Source organism: Mastigoproctus giganteus, chromosome 11 (genome assembly GCF_048544385.1).
Source record: "Mastigoproctus giganteus isolate SK-2022 chromosome 11, ASM4854438v1, whole genome shotgun sequence".
NCBI classification, from domain to species: Eukaryota; Metazoa; Arthropoda; class Arachnida; order Uropygi; family Thelyphonidae; genus Mastigoproctus; species Mastigoproctus giganteus.
In genome coordinates this window covers 91,201,114-91,221,088 of record NC_143585.1, presented here as the reverse complement: position 1 = coordinate 91,221,088, position 19,975 = coordinate 91,201,114, and the positions used below count along the sequence as shown (strand labels likewise).

General features: G+C 36.3%; 1 protein-coding gene across 1 annotated transcript in view; it reads left to right on the top strand.

Moving 5' to 3' along the window:
- Positions 1-19,614, top strand: part of LOC150078254 (uncharacterized) — a 117,988-nt gene extending 98,374 nt beyond the window's left edge. The window contains exons 6-7 of the mRNA XM_090384670.1: positions 6,218-6,400; positions 18,925-19,614. Of these exons, the coding sequence (XP_090240796.1) occupies positions 6,218-6,400; positions 18,925-19,197 (456 nt within the window). The 3' untranslated portion in view covers positions 19,198-19,614. The remainder of the gene's footprint in view (positions 1-6,217; positions 6,401-18,924) is intronic.
- Positions 19,615-19,975: the final 361 nt, after the last annotated feature.

Below are 19,975 nucleotides of genomic sequence, written 5' to 3'. Positions count from 1 at the left end.
ACATTGACTCCTTTCTGCGGCCAGTCCAATCTTCTGAAGGCTTTCTCAAGGGCAGCAGTATAAACAACTTCAGAGATATTGTGTCTCCTTGTCGAACTCCTTTCTCAATTTTAAATTTGCTGTCTTTGTCTTGTCTAATAAAGGAGGTAGCATTCTCATAACTTTTCTTCAAAATCATAACGAATGGGATGTCTATGCCTTGTCTTTCCAGTGGCCAAAACATTGTGCTGTATGGAGTCAAATGCCTTTTCATAATCCACAAATGCCAGGCATAATAGTGTTTTATATTCATTTGCTTTCTCCATTCGCTGAGATATCACGTGAAGGTGATCCATAGTTGAGAATCTGGTCCTAAAGCCAGCTTGCTCTTTTGGTTGATTCTCGTCAAGTATTCTTTCCAATCTGTTAGTAATGACTCTTGTGGACAATTTGTAGATGTGGGACAACAAGCTAATTGATCTGTTATTTCCAATTTATGATTAATACCAGTTAAAGAAAAAATTGAATGAATAGCAAACAGCCCTACTTGAATTAGGTTGGAGGCAGTGAAATTTTTCAATCTACTTGGAGGTGGTGAAATTTGCCCATTTCACCACCTCCTGCCTGGCTCAACAGTAAATTATCATATTCTGGTTATACCCTTTGGGTCTTTATATTACACTTTCTTTGTTAAAATTCAAATAGGGCTGTTTGCTATTCATTAAATTTTTTTAACTGGTATTAATTTTAGCTTAATTTTGCATTTTATTTTTATTTAGATCCAAACCATGGCGCTGGCAGGATATTTTGCAAGGTGGTGCATGTGTAATTTTTTTGTTCACCAAATTTTTGAATACATGCAATACACTGTTTCTTATGTTTCAAAAAATTAAAAAATATTAAAAATTGTGTATTACTTCGAAATCCAAAGGTGGTGGTGTATTTGCACAATGCTGCCGGTGCCCATGATTCAGACCCATATCTCTGGTTAAAATAGTCTGTTAAATTTTATCAAAATATATATTTTTTTTAACAAGGGGCTTATACTACAACCCCCCTCCCAACCTGGAAGTTGGGAGGAGGGAGTAGGGGGGTGGGAATACTTATTCCAGTAATGTTGTCACAATTTAAAATGTTTTTGTAAGTGATCTCTGAGCCTGGATGATGTCATTGTACTTTTAGAAAGGAGTAAAACTGTTTTTACCTACACAAGAAAATGATTGAACTTACTTTTTCTGTTTCTCTATACCAGTATAAAGAAGGGAGAAGATTGAGAGAGAAAGAGGATTTACCAAAAAATTTTATAAAATTATATGACTAGTAAAAATTAATATACCACAGTATTTCCAATCTAAAAAAATGAAACTTGGGAAATAATAAATTAATAGAATTTCTACCAGTTGTTGCACATATACATTAAATACTTGATTAAATATCTGTTGTCTTTTTTTTTTTTTTTTTTTTTTATTATTAAGAGCATTACCATAAAGTTTTAGAGGATTTAATTGTAAAATTAACAAAATTATCAAAAATGATCTTTAACCAGTAAGAATGTTAAACAAAAATTACACTAGCCAACACAATTTTTCCTCCAAGAACTTAAATGCTGTTTTTAACTAAACCAATTTTTATGCATAGATTTCGAAAATCACCATGATAATTTCACACAGCAGCATGTCAGAGTTAAATTTAGAGGGAGTTACGTTTTACCAAAATATGCAATTTTGCATATGACATACTGATTTATTTTAACAGATATAAGCTCTTAATTCTCTTAATTTTAGCAATCGATTCTGGCCTCTGTTTTCTTGTAATGAACACAATCAGATTTCTATGTATGGTTCTTAGGTTCAAATTCTGATGCAACAATTTACAATTTGAAGAGAGCACATGTAGCATTTTTTGTGAGGATTTTTGTAGGCTGTGCCAAGGTTTTCCAAGTATTAACTGATCATGACATGTTCTCAGGGTTGTAAATCTATCCTCCAACATATAATACGAAGGGGTATCAAAAAGTTCATACCCTGACCTAGATAAAACATCAGTAGGAAGATGCCGTTTTTAATATAAGTTGTCTGCATATTCAATAACTAACATATGAAATTTCATTCCCGTGGGTGATCGTATACCAGAGGTGGAGACCGGAATCTGAGGAAGGACACTATGGTTGACAAAGTGGAGTATCGAGCGGTGATAAAGTCCTTGCATTTGCAGGGCAAGAAAGCTCTGGAAATTGACAAAGGAATGAAAGCTGTGTATAGGCAGAATTGTCCATCCTATGACACTGTAAAAAAGTGGAAACAGGAGTTCCAGTGTGGTTGTACAAGTGTCTTTGATGAGCCAAGAGAAGGAAGGCTATCAACATCCACAGACAGTGAAATGGTTGCTAAGGTTGAGCAGCTGGTGCTGAGTGACAGACGTGTGACAATTCATTTCATTGCAAATGCGGTGGGAATTAGCCACAGCATCTGCACATGTCTAAAGTCTCTGCACGATGGATTCCAAGGTTGCCGACATCTTTGCAGAAGCAATGTCGAATGCAATGTTCCTGTGTAGTTTGAATAAATTTAGAGGGAGTGGACAAATTATTAGAAGGAATAGGCAAATGTGTATGTTTATGCTTGGTATATATAAGACTTGCAACATGTTGCCACTATTATATACTACTACCATAAAACGGAACCCCATGAATTTTAATATCAGTATAATTTTGTTTTCTCACTTATATAACTGTAGCTTAAAATTTTTAGTTTTATATAACTTCAGCATTCATAGTTTCACTATTTTGCTTGAGGTTTGTATTAATGTGCCATCAGTTGTGCCTGCAACCAGGCATCATTCTACTATACAAAGTAATGATAAGGCCATATATTGAGTACTCTTTGGAACACCCATTTCAAAAAGGTGTGGATCTGTTGGAAAAGGGTAAAAAGAGCTATTAGAGTTTAAGGATGATAGATTACATGAAATACATTTTTCCCCCTCTCAAATGGCACTTTGTATTTAGTTTTGAAGAGGGTTTTTCCCCTCTAATGCTGGTGCCTTGATGCTGCCCATCAGGGCACCAGTATTTTGTTTTGAATAAAAGTGCAACAGAAACCTAAGAAATGTTAGAGGTATTTGCAGAGAAAATGCTAAGAAGATACAGTGGATTCTGGTTATTTGGGCCACTTGTTAATCGAGGCAACCGTTTATTTGGGGAAAATCTTAAAAAACAGAACCTAATCGAGAAAATAGCCAGGGTTTAGTTCGCTTAATTGGGACAAGATGCCGTTTAATCGGGACAGAATACCGCAGCACTGGAGATTACCCTATGATTGTCTTCGACCGTTCAGTTGGATTTCTGGAGGTCACAACAATAAAAACAATTAGAAGTCACCTGTTTATGGGACTTTTCTGTTAGTTCAATCTATCATAAACAGATAGTAAACTCGATCTTGTTGAATTTGCGATAATACTGACAGCTGGAATTCTGTGGGTTATTATGGTGAAATGTGTTTACACTTCCATGGAATCTACAATCATATAAAAAAATTAATTTTCAGAATTTTCTCTTCATTCCTATTTTTGTTATGACTTGTTAGTCCGTTCTCACTTGCACGTATCGTGGTACTTGCAATTTGTGTGTGCCATGTTCTTTGTTACTGATTTCTTATCTTTTTACTGTTTTAAATTTTAGCCCCCAGTCACAAATGTCAGTGAACAGAAATGTCAACTAGTTAGTATGTACGTATTAATTATTCCGATTATCATGTATCATTTAATTTTTAAATTGGTAAGGTAATAAAGGGTAAATTTGTGCTTAATACAGTATATCTTTACTTTTATAGCCTGCGGATAATATTCCTCCTATTTTCGCTAATTAGAATTGCTGTTTAATAAAATCAAAACTCACTTCACAAATGTGATCGCAATGGCCGACATTTACTACACATCGTATAGTGAACGGTACTATGGTGACTCTATCGTAACGTGAACCAATTGTAAAGCGGCGGTCCATTGTATTTTTACCTTTTTTTTACGTGAAAATTCGAATAATTGGGGCAACCACTTAATCGGGCTAAAATGCGCTAGTCCTGATGTGTCCCAAATAACCGGAATCAACTGTACTTCCAAGACTTTTCTGCTGAATAACATCGGTAGTGGCTGAGGCCTGTGCTATCTTTTTTTCAGCCAATGTCTGTAGTCTTATTTCCATGCCATTAGCATAATACTATTCTATTTGAATTTAAAGATTTTTCCCCCTCTTGTTGCAAGTTTCTCATTAGGCTGGTTACAAGGTCCAGGATCTAGTCTTTATTGCCAGTTATTTTTCTTATTCCACACAGTTTATTCTGACAATATTTTGATTTAAGCTTCCAACTAGGGATATATATACAGGAATACCTCACAAAGCGCGGTTTACAAATTGAAAAAAAATTAACTGCGTTACGCACCAATACATTTGATATGTATTATAATGCTAACACGTAGGTCAATGTGTTGTGGATTCAAGGCCAAGCTGACTGTTGTCGCAACTCCCATTATATACGGGCTCTGCTAGCATTCATACATTAATAAACAGTAGATTCCGAGCGGTGAGGTCGTTCACTGTACAAATATTTTTCGCTGTGTATTTTTATTAAAGATTATTTTTTAAAAACATTACACCTTTTATACGCAAATATGAGTGGAAAGAAGAAATGTAATGGCGCTGAGAGTTCTAGATCCAAACATCGAACGAGGTACGAAAGTAAGGCAGGCGTTGCAAAATGATATTCGATGTTATAAATAGATGTATGCAGATAAAAAGAAAAAAAAACTGTGCAAACTAAGCTGATCAGTTATTTTTCAAAATAAAAATAGAGTGCATACTTCACTTATATTCTTTTGGTATGTACATAATGCAATAAAAATCATTTGTACTGTACTTACTAGTATTTTTCATTTTGATTTTTTTTTTTTTTTTTTGCAAAAACTTTGCGTGCATCAATTTATGGTAAACAAACACCTATATATTTTTGCAGCTCGACCCATATAATCAAATTGTCGGAACGCATTACATTAAAATACATACTAATAATACCTTGATCAGTGCGGTATTATTTTGGCACGAATTAACCACGCTATGCGAAGTATTCCTGTATATATGTATATCAGTTTACCTTTTTGATTTTGATTTTTGGATCTTTATCTAGGAAGTTGCTTTGCAGCTTAGAGTTTGCCCTAGCATAGGGCTACAGCCTTTCAACTCAGCCCACTAGCAAGGTTTAAGGATTAATGAAAAAAATTCACAGAATAAGTTGCTTTTTTTCCCTTTCTTCTTATTTATTATTATTTTTTTAAAATTTCTACACTCCTTGGGATGTGCCTAGCTAGCCAAGGAAACAATGTATCAGCACAGCAAGCTGTAGTGTCTGTCTGTTGGTGCTTCCCAAAAAAACATGAGCATATGCAAAAAAGAAGTACAGGAAGATTTTTGGTTAGTGTGTGGTACATTCTTAAAGTGATTAGACTCCAGCTTTGCAAGCTGGACATCAGACAGGACAGATTTAAATTAAAGAAGTTCACACTAGATGTACAAAAATATTTCCTTAGCCAATAAAACAGCTACTGGAACGAACTGCCACTTATTTTTGTGCAACCAGAAGGCTTTTGTAAATTAAAGACTGGCTTGGAAGAAATAATGGATAAAATAATGCAAGGTTAACACATTAATTAATCTTGCATTGTTTTATCCATGATATATATGATATACATCTGTGATAGTATAATGAACTCTGAAACTTTTTATTCACATTGGACTATGAAAATGCTTAACAATAGAGATGTAATTCCATTAGTTTTCATGGTTCTGGAGCTCATCTAGTAGGTCAAGCAAATATAAAGAGGTTGCAAAATGTCTAAGCTGAGACATTTTGCAATCTTAATTTTTTTTTCTTTTTTTCAGCAGTGTATGTGATATTGACCACAATCTAAAAATTTATGCAAGGGACCCACAAACTGGATGCTGTCTTTATTCAAGAAGACATATTTTAAAAGGTAATTTGATGATGTAATTTTAATTTTAACATTAATATCTAAAAACCAAACTTATTTCATTAGAAAATGAAATTTATTGATGAAACTTATTTCGTCTTTGCTTTAAAGATGGCAGTAAAGTTCATATCAATAAATATTCTCACATTCAGGTGTGTGGCATTTATGCCTCATTAGCATTTTTTTTTTTTTTTACATCATTTATGATTGTTTCCTTTAGTTGTTAGAAACAGAAGAGAGGTTCAAGCAAACAGAAAGAGCTCTTTTATCACTACTTGGGAGTAAGTCTAGCCGTCAAAGTGCTCCTCCAAGTCTTTGTCACATTGCTTCTAGTAATAGTTCAACTTTGGAAAACTTGCCATCAAACACAAGCAATGAAATTTCTTCTTTTATCAGAGCAGTGGTGAGTATATAATTAAAATTTAAATTAAGCATATATAATTGGTAGAGCTCTATACCATGAAAGTCCATATATAGACACCAGACTATAAAATTGGTTATGTGAGGTATATAGGGTATAACAGATTGAACACCTGTATCTTCTATGCTTATTTTCTTACTTTGTTGAAATAACAGGATAAGGAATATCCTGTTAGCCGTAACTGAAGAAGCAAGGGAGCGGCAAAAAGGAGTGATAGCATTTGGCAGGTCTAAAAAACATCCTGTTAAAGAAGTAACTGAATGCACTGATGTTTCAGAAAGAACAATAATAAAATAATAATAAGAACAGTAATAAACATTTTTAACTCCTAAGTGGGTGCAGGCTCTAAGAAAACTCAAGAGTCCCACTGGGTGCAGATTATTAGAAAGAATGATCAAAATAGTGGACAAAATTTATTTTAATTTAAAGAACCATTCTTATTGATAACTGGTCAATATATTTTGTAACCTTTTACTAGTCATTGATATATTAGAAATTTCTTGCACCTGGTTAAGGAATGTGTACAAAACCAACCAGCAATTAGCAGCAGAATTGTGGTTGAATGTTTGTACTAAGTGATTGTTACCAGTGACGAATATTGTCTAGTAAACAAAACACAACTTCAAACAAAGCAAGAACTGCTGCAAACAGTTAAGAACTTTTGGCCGATTTCTGAAAGAACACTAAAGAGAATTACATAACGTGGATATCTGGAGTTGTCTCCCAAAAAAAACAAAAAAAACCCAGTGTTAACAGCTGTGATATGGTCTGATGAATCCAAATTTTGCCTATACTCTAATGGTGTCAGGCACCCAGTTCACAAGAGAAGTAGTACATTTTATTCAAACTGTATGCAAGGTACCATACAATCTAATGGTGGATCAATGATGTCCTGGGGATGTTTTACCTATTATGAACTGGTTCTCCCCTGTCTACTTTAAATACCAACCAGGATGAATGAGGCTGTTGTACAAATATTCTAGACGATGAAGTTGTGCCTTTTGTTGAACATTTGAGGGACCTACATCTGTGATTTCAATACTTCTATATTCCAGGATGACAACTATCTACTTCACAGGGCCTCTGCTGTTTTAAACTAGCAAAGAAACATGAGGGAATGGGGTATTTAACTTGGCTGGCCAAGCTATAGTAGTTAAATCCTATAGAGATATGGAACCATCCTGAACAGAAATTGAAAATACAGTAACATCCACAAAACCTGAATGTATGCGAATTACATTGTTGTTTTCAGAAATGGCCTAATATAAACTGTTTAAGCGGTCTGGTTGAATCCCTTCCAGTAAAAATTCATAAAGTGATTTTAGCTGAAGGAGGGGTTACACATTATTGATTAAAAAATTGCAGGCAGGTAATTTTTTTCAGTTAATAAACTTGAATAAATTGTTTAATATTTGTGGTTTTTCACAAATCCATTTTGACCGTCAATTTTAACATCCCTTTGCATTATGTTTCAGCTCTATTTCTGTAAATACATGAAAGACAATAAGAAAACATCAGTGAAAGTTGGAGAATGGCCAATTTACTTAATATTTTCTGGATGGAAAATTCATAGACTAGTTTTAAACTTGGATAGTGTACTTTGCATAATCACTCCCCCACACACTTCTTCGGCTGTGATATTAGTCCCAACATGATTAACTGTGTTAAAACTTGTATAATTATTAGTATATTGGTGTCAGTGAGGCTACAACAATGCATTGCTTTAGGTCAGAAGTCTTATTTAATAATATGACTTAGGAATAATATCTTCTATACATATGTATAAATATAGTGCAAGCGCATCAGAAATACATAGCTATATCTGAATAAATCAGAATATTAGTAAAATGGCATCGTTTTAAGTTATATCTCATATTGTGAATACCTTCACGAGTTGCCATGATATTGCACTACTTCGAATAAGTAATGCTTCACCTGAGGAGAAGATTAATGTTACTTATTCTCAGATGGATACCACCACCCGGACGGCACCGTTTCAGGGCTATTTTGTATTTGTGTGGGATAATAACTCGACTATCCAGTTGTCCCTATTAGACTTAGAAAAGCAAAAAGGTAGAGGGAAAGTAATAGTAGGAGTGGAAGAGGAAAAGAAATGGTGTAGAAGAATGAAAGGGACAGTAACTCCTTCAACTCACACCACTCAAAAACTCAAACAGGTAACGCTTCTTAGTGGAGAAGGCTGTTGTTACCCATTCTTGGAAACTCTGGACATCATCAGGCTTCCCCTGGTTCCGTTTCAGGGCTATTTGGCCCTTCTTCGGTGGGTGGGTAGGTACCCGAGTGATGCAATGATGGCAAAACAGTTATGAAGTATAACTCCACAATATGAGATGCCTGATGGTGTATCATGTATTTAGACTCTAAAGCGTTTAGAGCATAAGCCTCAAGCTATGGAGGAGTCTAGACTATGTATAAATATAGTTCGAGCACCTTAGAAATACATAGCTATATCTGAATAAATCAGAATATTAGTAAAACGGCATCGTTTTAAGTTATATCTCATATTGTGAATACCTTCACGAGTTGCCATGATATTGCACTACTTCGAATAAGTAACGCTCCACCTAAGGAGAAGACTAATGTTACTTATTCTCAGATAGATACCACCACCACCCAGCAGCACCGTTTCAGGGCTATTTGGCCCTTCTTCGGTGGGTGGGTAGGTGATGCAATGCATTATCCCCCCCCCCCCAACCCCATCCCCACACCCCCCCCCCAATCCCCCCCCCACCCCCAATGCAGTTATTTTTAAGATTCTATATAATATCAGTGTAGATACACAATAGAAAACTCTTAAAGTAGTGTGAAAGCACCCACCAATGAAAAGCCAACTAGCTTTGAAACGTTGTTTGGGTGGTGGTGCCCACCAATAATAAGTGACAATAGTCTTCTCTATTAGTGAAGATTATTTATTTGAGGTAGTGCAATACATGGTAATTCGTTGTGAAGGATAAGTACAATATGAGATACAGGTGAAATGATGCCTTTCACACTATGATCGTAGTTTTTCTTTAAGAGTTGCCTATGGTGTATATACACCGATATTATATAGTAACGTATTTATGTATTCATAGCTGAGGAAGAGACACACACAGAGTCAAAAGCTTCTGTATTTTATTTTATTCTCTCAAAAGAAGCAAGTGCAGCGAGCAGGGGACAAAGCCCTCCCCAGTTATTATTAATAAATTATCTATATGAAAAGAAGTTATAAAGAAAGAAAAATAATGTAAATAGTAACAATGCACAAAATGTGATTCCTATATGCTGTGTAGGAAGCCTGTACATTAATTCCAATATATGCCTTTACATATCGGTTGTTGAAAGCTACCCATCACCATATAAATAAAAATAATTACAGGCAACCCCTGTATAATATGGTACTTTTGCACTAACACAATTGATAAATTGCAGCACGGTACTTACATAAGTTTTGCTCTAATACGGTTAGAGAATTGCAAAAAACCTCACATAACATGGTATTTTTGAGCTTTTGTGCTGGGAAAACCCCTGCTATACGTTGGCTGTAATTTTTCATTTCCATTCTTTTTTTGTGAATCCCTGCTGTTGACTCATTAGTCGCTAATTCAAAAAAAATTATTGGGAAATCCCTGTGTTGGGTTCTGTGCTATTGTGCTTGATGCAGTTTGTGACTTTTAAAGTATTCGTAAGGTTATTTTGGTTTTAATTTGATCATGTCTAAATTTTTTTGGGTATGTATTACTAAACTTAAAAGAAACTTTATTTCTCTAGAATCAAAGATACAAATTTTCGAGTCTTAAAAAGGGGGAAAAGGTATCATACGTTGCAAAAAAAGTTAAAATTTAAATGATGCAACAATCCAGACCTTAAAGAAAAATTAACAGAAAATTAGAACTGCTGTTGCTGCAGGATCTTTCATTTCTGCAAATATGTTCTGAGCACCAATAATTGAGAAAATGGAAAAAGCACTCAGTATTTGGATTTATGATAGCAGTAAAAAACAATCCCATTAGACGGCAATGTAATTAAACAAAAGGCACTAAAAATTTATAACCACTTAAAAGAACGTGGAGAAACTTCTGCTAACCCAGAGTTTGTTGCCAATAAAGGTTTGAGTGAGTTAAAAACTATTTCTCAGTACATAACATAAGAATTCAAGGGGAAAGTGCATTGGCTGAGAACGAATCTGCCAAGAATTATGTAGAGGAATTTCAAAAAATTATTGAAGAGCACAGATACACACCACATCAAGTTTTCAATGCCAATGAGACAGGTCTTTGGTGGAAAAAAATGCCCACCAAAAAGTTTATTTCAAAAAAGAGAAAACAGCACCAGGTTTTAACCTGGTGCAGTTTTCTTCACTGAACATACATACTTCACTGAACTTGTTATACTTCATAATTGGGTTGACAAAAAAAACCCTGCCCACCAAGGAGAGGCCAACAAGTCTCGAAACAGTGCAGTCTGGGTGGTAGTATCCATCGAGAATAAGTAACATTAGTCTTTTCCATTGGTGAAGCATTACTTATTCGAAGTAGTTCAGTATCATGGCAACTCATGCAGGTATTCACAATATGAGATATAACTAAAATGAAGCAATTTTACCTACTTTAGTTTCAGTGAATCTAATCGTAGTCTGAGGCTTTAGCCTCAGAATTATGAGTTAATTAAATGTTTGCTTTAAGTTTTGTAAAGGATTCATCTCAGGTCACTGTGTTCTAAGTAGGCCTTTTTGCACTCATACAATTTAAGAATACACAGGAAGTGGCACCAGGAAATTGGAGTATGTATAATGCATTTAGGGAAGATAGGAGGGGTGGTGGCATCATGCTTCTTATCAAAAGCAGCCTGAGTGCAAAAAGAGCTTTTGCTGAGTTTGAAGTTAGATCTGCCAGTGCAGAATCTGTGGTGTGAGTTAGTTTGAAGCAAAGGTATAATCAGAGTGGGAGTAATCTACAAACCAGAAGATTGTGAAAAATATGGATTTTATATGCAAGTGCAAATGTCTTATTATGGGTGACTGATCTGTCCCATATTGATTGGAATAAGTGGAAGAAAAACTCACCATGGAGAAATTTTTTCTAAATAAATAAACCAGATCATTATTATTTGTGCCAGCATGCCAGAGAGTACTAGAGGTGAGAATATTCTTGACCTCATCATTACTCATGAATCAGATGACTGATTCTTGGCTGGTGCTATATAAGCTTGCTTTCTTGCATCATGTGCCTATGCTAATGACATCACAGGGCTTAAAATACAAGAACCATTGGCAGGTGGTGATCATGCATTTGTCAGTTGGAAGATGAAGAAAGATGTTACAGTAGTTAAAGGCACAGATTTTAATTTCAGAAGAGGGGAATTTGAAAGCTTAAGGTGCTATTTGGCATCTATTAATTGGGCAGATTATACAGTGAAGGTGAATACACTTGAATTATGGAATACCTTTTAAAGCAAAAATCACAAGCCACGAACGTATACATACCTTTAAGAAAATACTGTGGAAGGAGGATCCCGAATGGAGGAATACATAGCTGGCCAGTGAAATAGAGGAGAAAAAGATAGCATGGGACAGTTACAGAGCAGTGAAAAGTACTGAAGCCTACAACAGCTACAAGTTGATTTGTAATAGTACCACAGATAAGGTTAGAGAGACTGCGTATGAAAAAGCACTGGCTAAGAGAGCAAAAAATGGGGATAAATAATCTTTAATGTGTGATAATACAAGGAACAAAAAAAAGTGAATCAGATCAGACCGACCCTTGTGCACTAGGTGTGGGAAAGTCTTAGACAACCCAGCTGACGTTGCGGAAGAATTGAACAGGTACTTTGTTGCATCTGCCTTTACTGAAGAAAGATCCTTCATGCTTAGAAGAGGCTGTAGAAGTGAGGCTGAGTCATATGAAATTACAGATAAATATGTATTAGAAATACTTTTGAACATAAGGGCAAGTAAGGCTCCTGGAGTTGATGGCATATACCAAGTAATTTTGAGGGAGGCCTAGGGAGTGTATCGAACTATTGAATTTAATGATGAGTACATCCTTTGGATTGGAGAAGTGCCAACGTATCACCAAAACAAAGGCAGTTTGTTTTGGTGATACATTTAAGAGCAAAGTTTGTATCTACAGACTGGTTAGTCTGACTTCAGTAGTAGGAAAAATCTTAGAAGCAATAATTAAGAGTGCAATCCAGGGACATTTAGTTAGGAGGAAATCATGTGTAACTAACTTAGCTATTTTGGCACAGTTACTCAGGGGCTGGCTGTATGGAACAATTGCTAAGTCCCTCATGGGAGTTTATTGTATAAGCTGGAATATGTTGGGATTACTGGAATAATTCTAAGACAGATAGTGCTGGGTGGCTGCAGGGCAGAAAGTTGTGATTAATAGATATTCTTCAGATTTGTGTCAAGTCAGAAGTGGGGTCCCCAAAGGATTGTTTCTTGGACCACTTTTTTTTATTTTCATAAACGATATCAACAATGGGATAGAAAGCCTGATATCAAAATTCGTAAATGACGTAAAGTCATCTTCAGGATGACTGAAAAGACAGCAAGAATGGTCAGTAAAGTGGCAGCTATGTTTTAATGCAGCAAAATGTGGGGTCTTACACTTGGGAATAACAACCCTCAAATAAATTATACAGTTGAATTAAAACAATAGCAGGAGAAAGGGATCTGGGAGTTACAATGAGCAGATATGAAGTTTTTTGAGTAGTGTAAACAGGCAGTCAGGAAAGTCCATGGTGCCCTATCAATAATTTATTGAACTATCCTGTAGAGATATTGGAGGTCACAGTCCCCCTTTATAAGGCAAGTGTAAGACCACATTTAGAATACTGTGTTCAAATATGGAGACCTCATCTGAAAAAAAGATATTGAGCTTCTTGAAAGGGTCCAAAGACAGGCAAGTTGCATGGTGATATTGACAAAAGGGTGACCATATGAGGAAAAACTATATGCTGGGCTACAGAGCTGGCAATCACAATCAGGCACCTCAGCGGTGATCTGATCGAGGTTTATAAGGCTCAGAGGGGTTAGTAAAATGAACAATTGCAGAATTTTCACTGTTATTTCTATAACAGAAGTTTCTTTTAGTCAGAAAATCATTGATTGCTGGAATAGTTGCCTTCACAGCATTTCAACTAAATTCAAAGGTTAACTGGATGTTACCTGTGTGAGATAGGAAAGCAAATAATTTGTGTTTTCTTATCTATTTGGATTTTTTTTCCTCCCCTGGCCAGTGCAGCAAAAGCCTGTGGCTTTCTTGCACTATATAGTTATTACTCTTACTACTACTGTCACGTCATCATAATTCTCTTGATTCTGGTGTTAAATGCCAAGGAATCCATTATGCTTTTGAAAGTTCTCCTCACTAATAATATGTGCCAAGCCAACAGTAGTTGGCTTGGTGCATATTATTGGGCAATATTATTATTAGTGAGAACTATGGCTAATCTTGCATTTTGTAACAATTTCTTCAATAGTAATACAATGGTTATTTATTTATTTTTTATTTTGTTATTATTATTATTTATTTTTTTTGTAAAATGATAACCATTGCATTGCCATGAAAAGATGCATTAAGAGGATGTCACTTCTCATCAAGTGAAGAGGTTAGGACAGCAGTGCATGAATAGCTTCATGCACTGCTGTTCTAACACCACCCATAAAACTTCTTCTTTTGAGGTATCCATGCATTAATGGTGTTGGAAGTTTGGAAAAATGTAATGGGTGACTACATTGAAGATTGCCTTGCATAATTTCCTTGTTTTTGAAATAACTTTACTTTTGCAGTTTTTATTCAGATGACCTTTATATGTGCACTTAGAAGTTATAGTATGTTTTATTGGACTAAATTCAAAAAATAGCAAGGGCTTAATTTTTCAGTACTCACCTTGATCGATCTGCAGTTGTTATGGTTTGAATGGCAAGAGGTGACTAGCTTTAAGGTGATTGGTTCTTAAATTAAGGGGTGGGTAAATAGTAATTATGATGGAAACGGGATTAAAATATGCGCAAGGAAGTAGAAGTGCACTAACTCCATCCTTGGTTGTCATTAAATTGGGATTCTAAATAGTGGATAAGGCAAAAGTCGTAACAAAGGACTTTCGTTAAAAAAACGTCTTCAGTTGGCAAGTTAAATGAAAAGGGAACGCGTACTGTATTTAAGAAGAATTTTGTAAGCCCGTAATGCACTTTGTTACTTGCAGGAATCTCAGATTGGTGAGATTCCAAACCAGAGAAAGATTGAAGGGGAGTTTCGCATTTATAATATTTAGATCGGAGTGGTGACAAAACCATTCTATAATGAGGGCTTCGAATTGTAAAATTTTGTAACTGTTTTTTAATTTTAATATGGTAATAGCTGAGTCAAATAAGGGAGTATGGTTGTTGGAGTGGGCATGTAAAGTAAGTTCAGTGCTAGATTGTCCAGTTCTGAAGCTATTGTAGTGATAGTATGCTCTGGTATTGGATTGAACCAAATTTGGTTCTGAGATTCCCGCAAGTATGTCTGCCAGGGGCAAAGGTTGATGACGTTGTAGAGCGGATATCATCTTTTAAGGGCACAAAAGGTGATATAGTTGTACACGTTGGCACCAATGATATTAAGAGTAGGAGACCGGCGGAATTACTTAGCAAGTACAGATCACTGTTGAAAAAAAGCCGTGAATTAGGGTTGAACTTGAAAGTGTCTGCAATTCTGCCCAGACACGATAGGAGGGAGTATATGATGAGAGCCTTGTCGATCAATTCGGCCCTGGAGGGATTGTGCAAGGCTCAAGGGGTAGAATTTTTTTCAGCCTGGACTGTACTTGTTAACAGGAGAGATTGCTTCTACAGGGATGGGATACACTTAAATAGAAAGGGTGCAAGAATTTTTGCTGATGCTGTCGAGGCAGTGTTAGGTGGGTCGGAACACTGCTAGTTGGGGGGGAAACAAGGACTAATAGATTAACAGTAGCCACTGGCAGAGGTGGTAGTGATTCTTGCACTGCTTCTATTAAAATGAGCAGAAGTCTGAAAAACAAGATGCAGGATATTTCAGAGACTGCTGGTAGTCATTGCGGTACAAGTAAACACATGGGTTGTGTTAGGGTAGCTAAGAATAGAAACAGGTGCATGTATACCTGCGTGTACACCAATGCTAGGAGTTTGGTAAATAAATTTGATGAATTTGAGGTATTGCTCAAAACATCAAAGGCAGATATTGTTGGGATATCAGAGACGTGGTGTCACACAGATATAAGTAATGCGGAACTGGAATTTGGGGAATACAATGAGTATAGAAAGGATAGACAGGACAGGGGAGGAGGGGTTATGCTATTAATTAAGAAACACATAAAGTCCAAGGAAGTGAAGCCAGTCGACATCGATGGACAGGGCAGTGTCGAGTCAGTTTGGTGTGACATAAGCATAGGGAAATCAAAATTGAGAGTAGGAGTGTGTTATAGGCCTAATGACTCTGATGAGTATAATAAGATATTGTACAGGGAAATAGTGGGCCAGTAAATCAGAGAGTCTTATAATGGGGGATTTTAATTTCCCAGATATTGACTGGAATTTGTGGGTTGGTCACTCGCACACTAGCAAGGCTTTTGTGGATTTATTGGATGATTGTTTTCTACATCAGCATGTTCGTGAGGCAACAAGAGGGAGCAATACTCTTGATCTGATTATCAATAGTGATTCTTCATGCATTAAGAACCTGCAGATAAATGAACCACTAGGTGGCAGTGATCACAGTGTGTTGAAGTGGGATTTACTCAAGGAGGTAACTACCATCAGAGGTAAAGGGAAGGGTTTTTGTTTTCGTAAAGGAGACTATGATGGTCTGAGACAGTATTTAAATTCTGTGCAGTGGGACCAACTGATGATGTTACCAACAGCAAACTCAAAATGGGAAGCATTCAAGGAACTAATCTTGGAGGCTACCAGGCTTTACATACCAACTAAGAAATATTGTTCAAGGTTTAGGCCTAAATGGTTGTCAGATGAACTAATGAGACATGTGGCAGAGAAGAAAAATGCATGGGATACATACAAATTAATGGGTGACATGGAAGCCTATGATAGATATAAGTTGGTCTGTAACCAAGTCACAAAGGAGATTAGGCAGGCAAAGGCAGACTACGAAAAATCATTGGCAAAGGATGCAAAGAAAAACAGAAAAGAGTTCTTTACATACTTGAACTTGAGAAGGAAAGGGATGAATCAGATTGGTCCACTGGATATTGATGGTTCAACAGTTGAGGATCCCGCTCAGGTGGCTAACAATCTAAACGAGTATTTTGCATCTACATTCACGCATGAGGAGTTATTCAGGAAGGAGAATGATATAGGTAAAGTAAACATTGGCAGTGAGCTGGATGATTTTGTAATAACTGAGAGGAAAGTGGAGGAGAGATTGTTGAGGATAAACATAAAAAAGGCACCTGGGGTGGATGGGATCTATCCAGTTATATTAAAGGAGGCAGCAAAGGAAGTATGCAAACCCCTAGCCATAATTATGAGAGCTTCTTTGGACTCAGGGGAGGTACCCATAGACTGGAGATGTGCAAATGTAACCCCAATTCACAAAGGAGGATCAAAGGCTGACACAAGTAATTATAGACCTGTTAGTTTAACTTCTGTTCCAGGTAAATTAATGGAGGCACTGGTTAAAGAAGCACTGCAGGATCATCTAGACAAGAATTCCGTTATAGCTCAGACGCAGCATGGTTTTGTTAAGGGCAGGTCTTGCCTGACCAATTTGATTGGATACTATGATGTAGTCACAAAAGAACTGGATGCAGGGAATAACTTTGATATTATATATTTGGATCTTAGAAAGGCTTTCGATACTGTTGCACATGGAAGACTACTGCACAAATTGGAGCAGTGTGGCATTGGAGGCAAATTGCTGCTATGGATAAGGGGATGGTTGAGTGGCAGAAGACAGAGTGGTAATCAATGGACACTGCTCAACGTGGACTAATGTTATTAGTGGAGTTCCTCAAGGTTCAGTGTTGGGTCCGTTGTTGTTTTCGGTGTTTATGAATGATATTGATGATGGGATATCAAGTTTAATGTCTAAGTTTGCAGATGATACAAAGGTTGGCAGGGTCGTTAAGGACACTACTGACGCTATGCTGCTGCAACAGGATCTGGAAAGGTTGAACAGATGGGCTGAGAGGTGGCAAATGAAGTTTAACATTGACAAATGTAAAGTACTACATATGGGATACAGTAACCCCAGAGCAATGTATCAACTCTGCGGTACTACACTGACAGTGGTGGAGAATGAAAAGGACCTGGGGGTAATTGTGCAGGCAGATATGAAGTTCTCTGAGCAGTGCAGACGAGCTGCAAGAGTAGCTCATGGTGTCTTGTCAATGATATACAGGAATTTTTCTAGCAGGGATAAGGAGGTGATTATTCCCTTGTATAAGGCAATGGTTAGGCCACATCTTGAGTACTGTATACAGGTCTGGAGGCCTCATTTCAAGAAGGATGTAGAGCTGCTGGAACGGGTACAGAGAAGGGCAACAAGATTAGTAAATGGAACAAAGGGTTGCTCTTACGAAGAAAGGCTTAAGTTTTGCAAATTAGAGTCTGGAGACTAGGCACCGGCGAGGTGATCTGATAGAGGTGTATAAGGCCTTGAATGGTTTGAGCATGCTCAGTGCCAACGGGATTCTTCATCTTGCTCAGAATAATCACCTCAGAGGGCATAAATTCAAATTGAGGAAGGACGGATGTCGGATAGATGTGCGGAAATTTGCCTTTGGCCAGCGGGTGGTTGGTTGGTGGAACCGACTTCCATCACTTGTTGTTGAAGTTGATAGCCTAAACAAATTTAAAGCTCAACTGGACAGGTATTTCGAACGAACGGAGGGGTGAAATGGGAGTGGTGTGTTTTTTTTTTTTTTGGCTGATGCTGAATAAGCTTGCTTTCTTGCATCATATGCCTCTACTAATGCTAATGCTAAGTAACAAAGTGCATTACGGGATTACAAAATTCTTCTTAAATACAGTACGCATTCCCTTTTCATTTAACTTGCCAACTGAAGACGTTTTTTAACGAAAATCCTTTGTTACGACTTTTGGCTTATCCACTATTTAGAATCCCAATTTAATCCAATTTAACGACAACCAAGGATGGAGTTAGTGCACTTCTACTTCCTTGCGCATATTTTAATCTCGTTTCTATCATAATTACTATTTACCCACCCCTTAATTTAAAAACCAATCACCTTAAAGCTAGTCGCCTCTTGCCATTCAAACCATAACAATTGCAGATCGATCAAGGTGAGTACTGAAAAATTAAGCCCTTGCTATTTTTTGAATTTAGGCCTTTATATGTGCACAACAGAATAATATAGAATTTTCACTGGTGCTCATTTTAACTCAGTATTTAAAAACAGTGTTCTATTTTGGGTTGGCAGGGAGGTTAGCAGTGTGCCAATATTTTGTAAACTTTAAATGTGTATATATGGCTAATCATTTAAATTTATTACTGTAGGACACACAGCATAGAGTTCGTGAGCGAGGTGCAAATGCTATGGTTCCAAGCCATGACCTGATTGTTATTGATTCACCAAATTCCAGTACAGATCAGCCTACCCTTTCAGATTCTTGGGTATCATTTGGTAAGGAAGGGATGAGAAGTATTGATGATGAAAATGCTGTTAAATGCCCTTCTTGCATGAAAGTATTCCCAACAAGTCATCATTATCTTTTTCTTGACCATTTCACTGAATGTCAAGAAGAAAACAAAACAAAGATATCTCATTAAAGCATTGGTTTCATAAGTATGGCCATATTCAGAGTTTAACAGTGATCACTTGTAGGTAGACTGAAACCTCAGCTGTATAAAAAGTAATTAAATTTTTACAGAAGCAATTTTTTTTATAATCTCAGATTAATTATATAACAAACTGCACTTAAATAAATAATTTGTAGAATGTATTATAGTAAAAAATGGCATATGTGAAAGACAGGCCAATGGGGGGGGGGAACCTGTATATTTAAGACCAATAGTGAAAGGGTTTGTTATAAAACTTAATCTTGAATACTCAATATATTTCAAATCAGTTGGTTGAAAGAGGCAACCAGCCTCCAAGAAATCTATCATGCTTTTGGATTTCTTCATTTACGAGTGTATAAAAATATTACATCTGGGCAAGTATAGTTTCAACTAATTATTGGATGAGTGGCTGTAAATCAGACTTGATTAGTTTATAAAAATTTAATGACAAACCCTCTCATTGTACATGTTTGTTCTTTTTTAATGACTATATGTGTAGGTGTGTATATAATGGTCATTTTTTAACCATTTTATTGTGAATATATTTTTATAACCTCTTACAAGGTGACTTATAAGAAAAAAATAAATTTGCTGTCAGAAAAGCAGTTCTTGTATTTTGGATTCTCTGTAAAATAGTTAATTATCAAATAATTGCTCTGAAGATTTATTTATAGTTAATTTGTTTAATGTAATAAAGCATCATATTCTTGTTTATCTCTGAATGTCTGTGCATCGTCCATCTCCTATATGACCAGGTTTACATTTT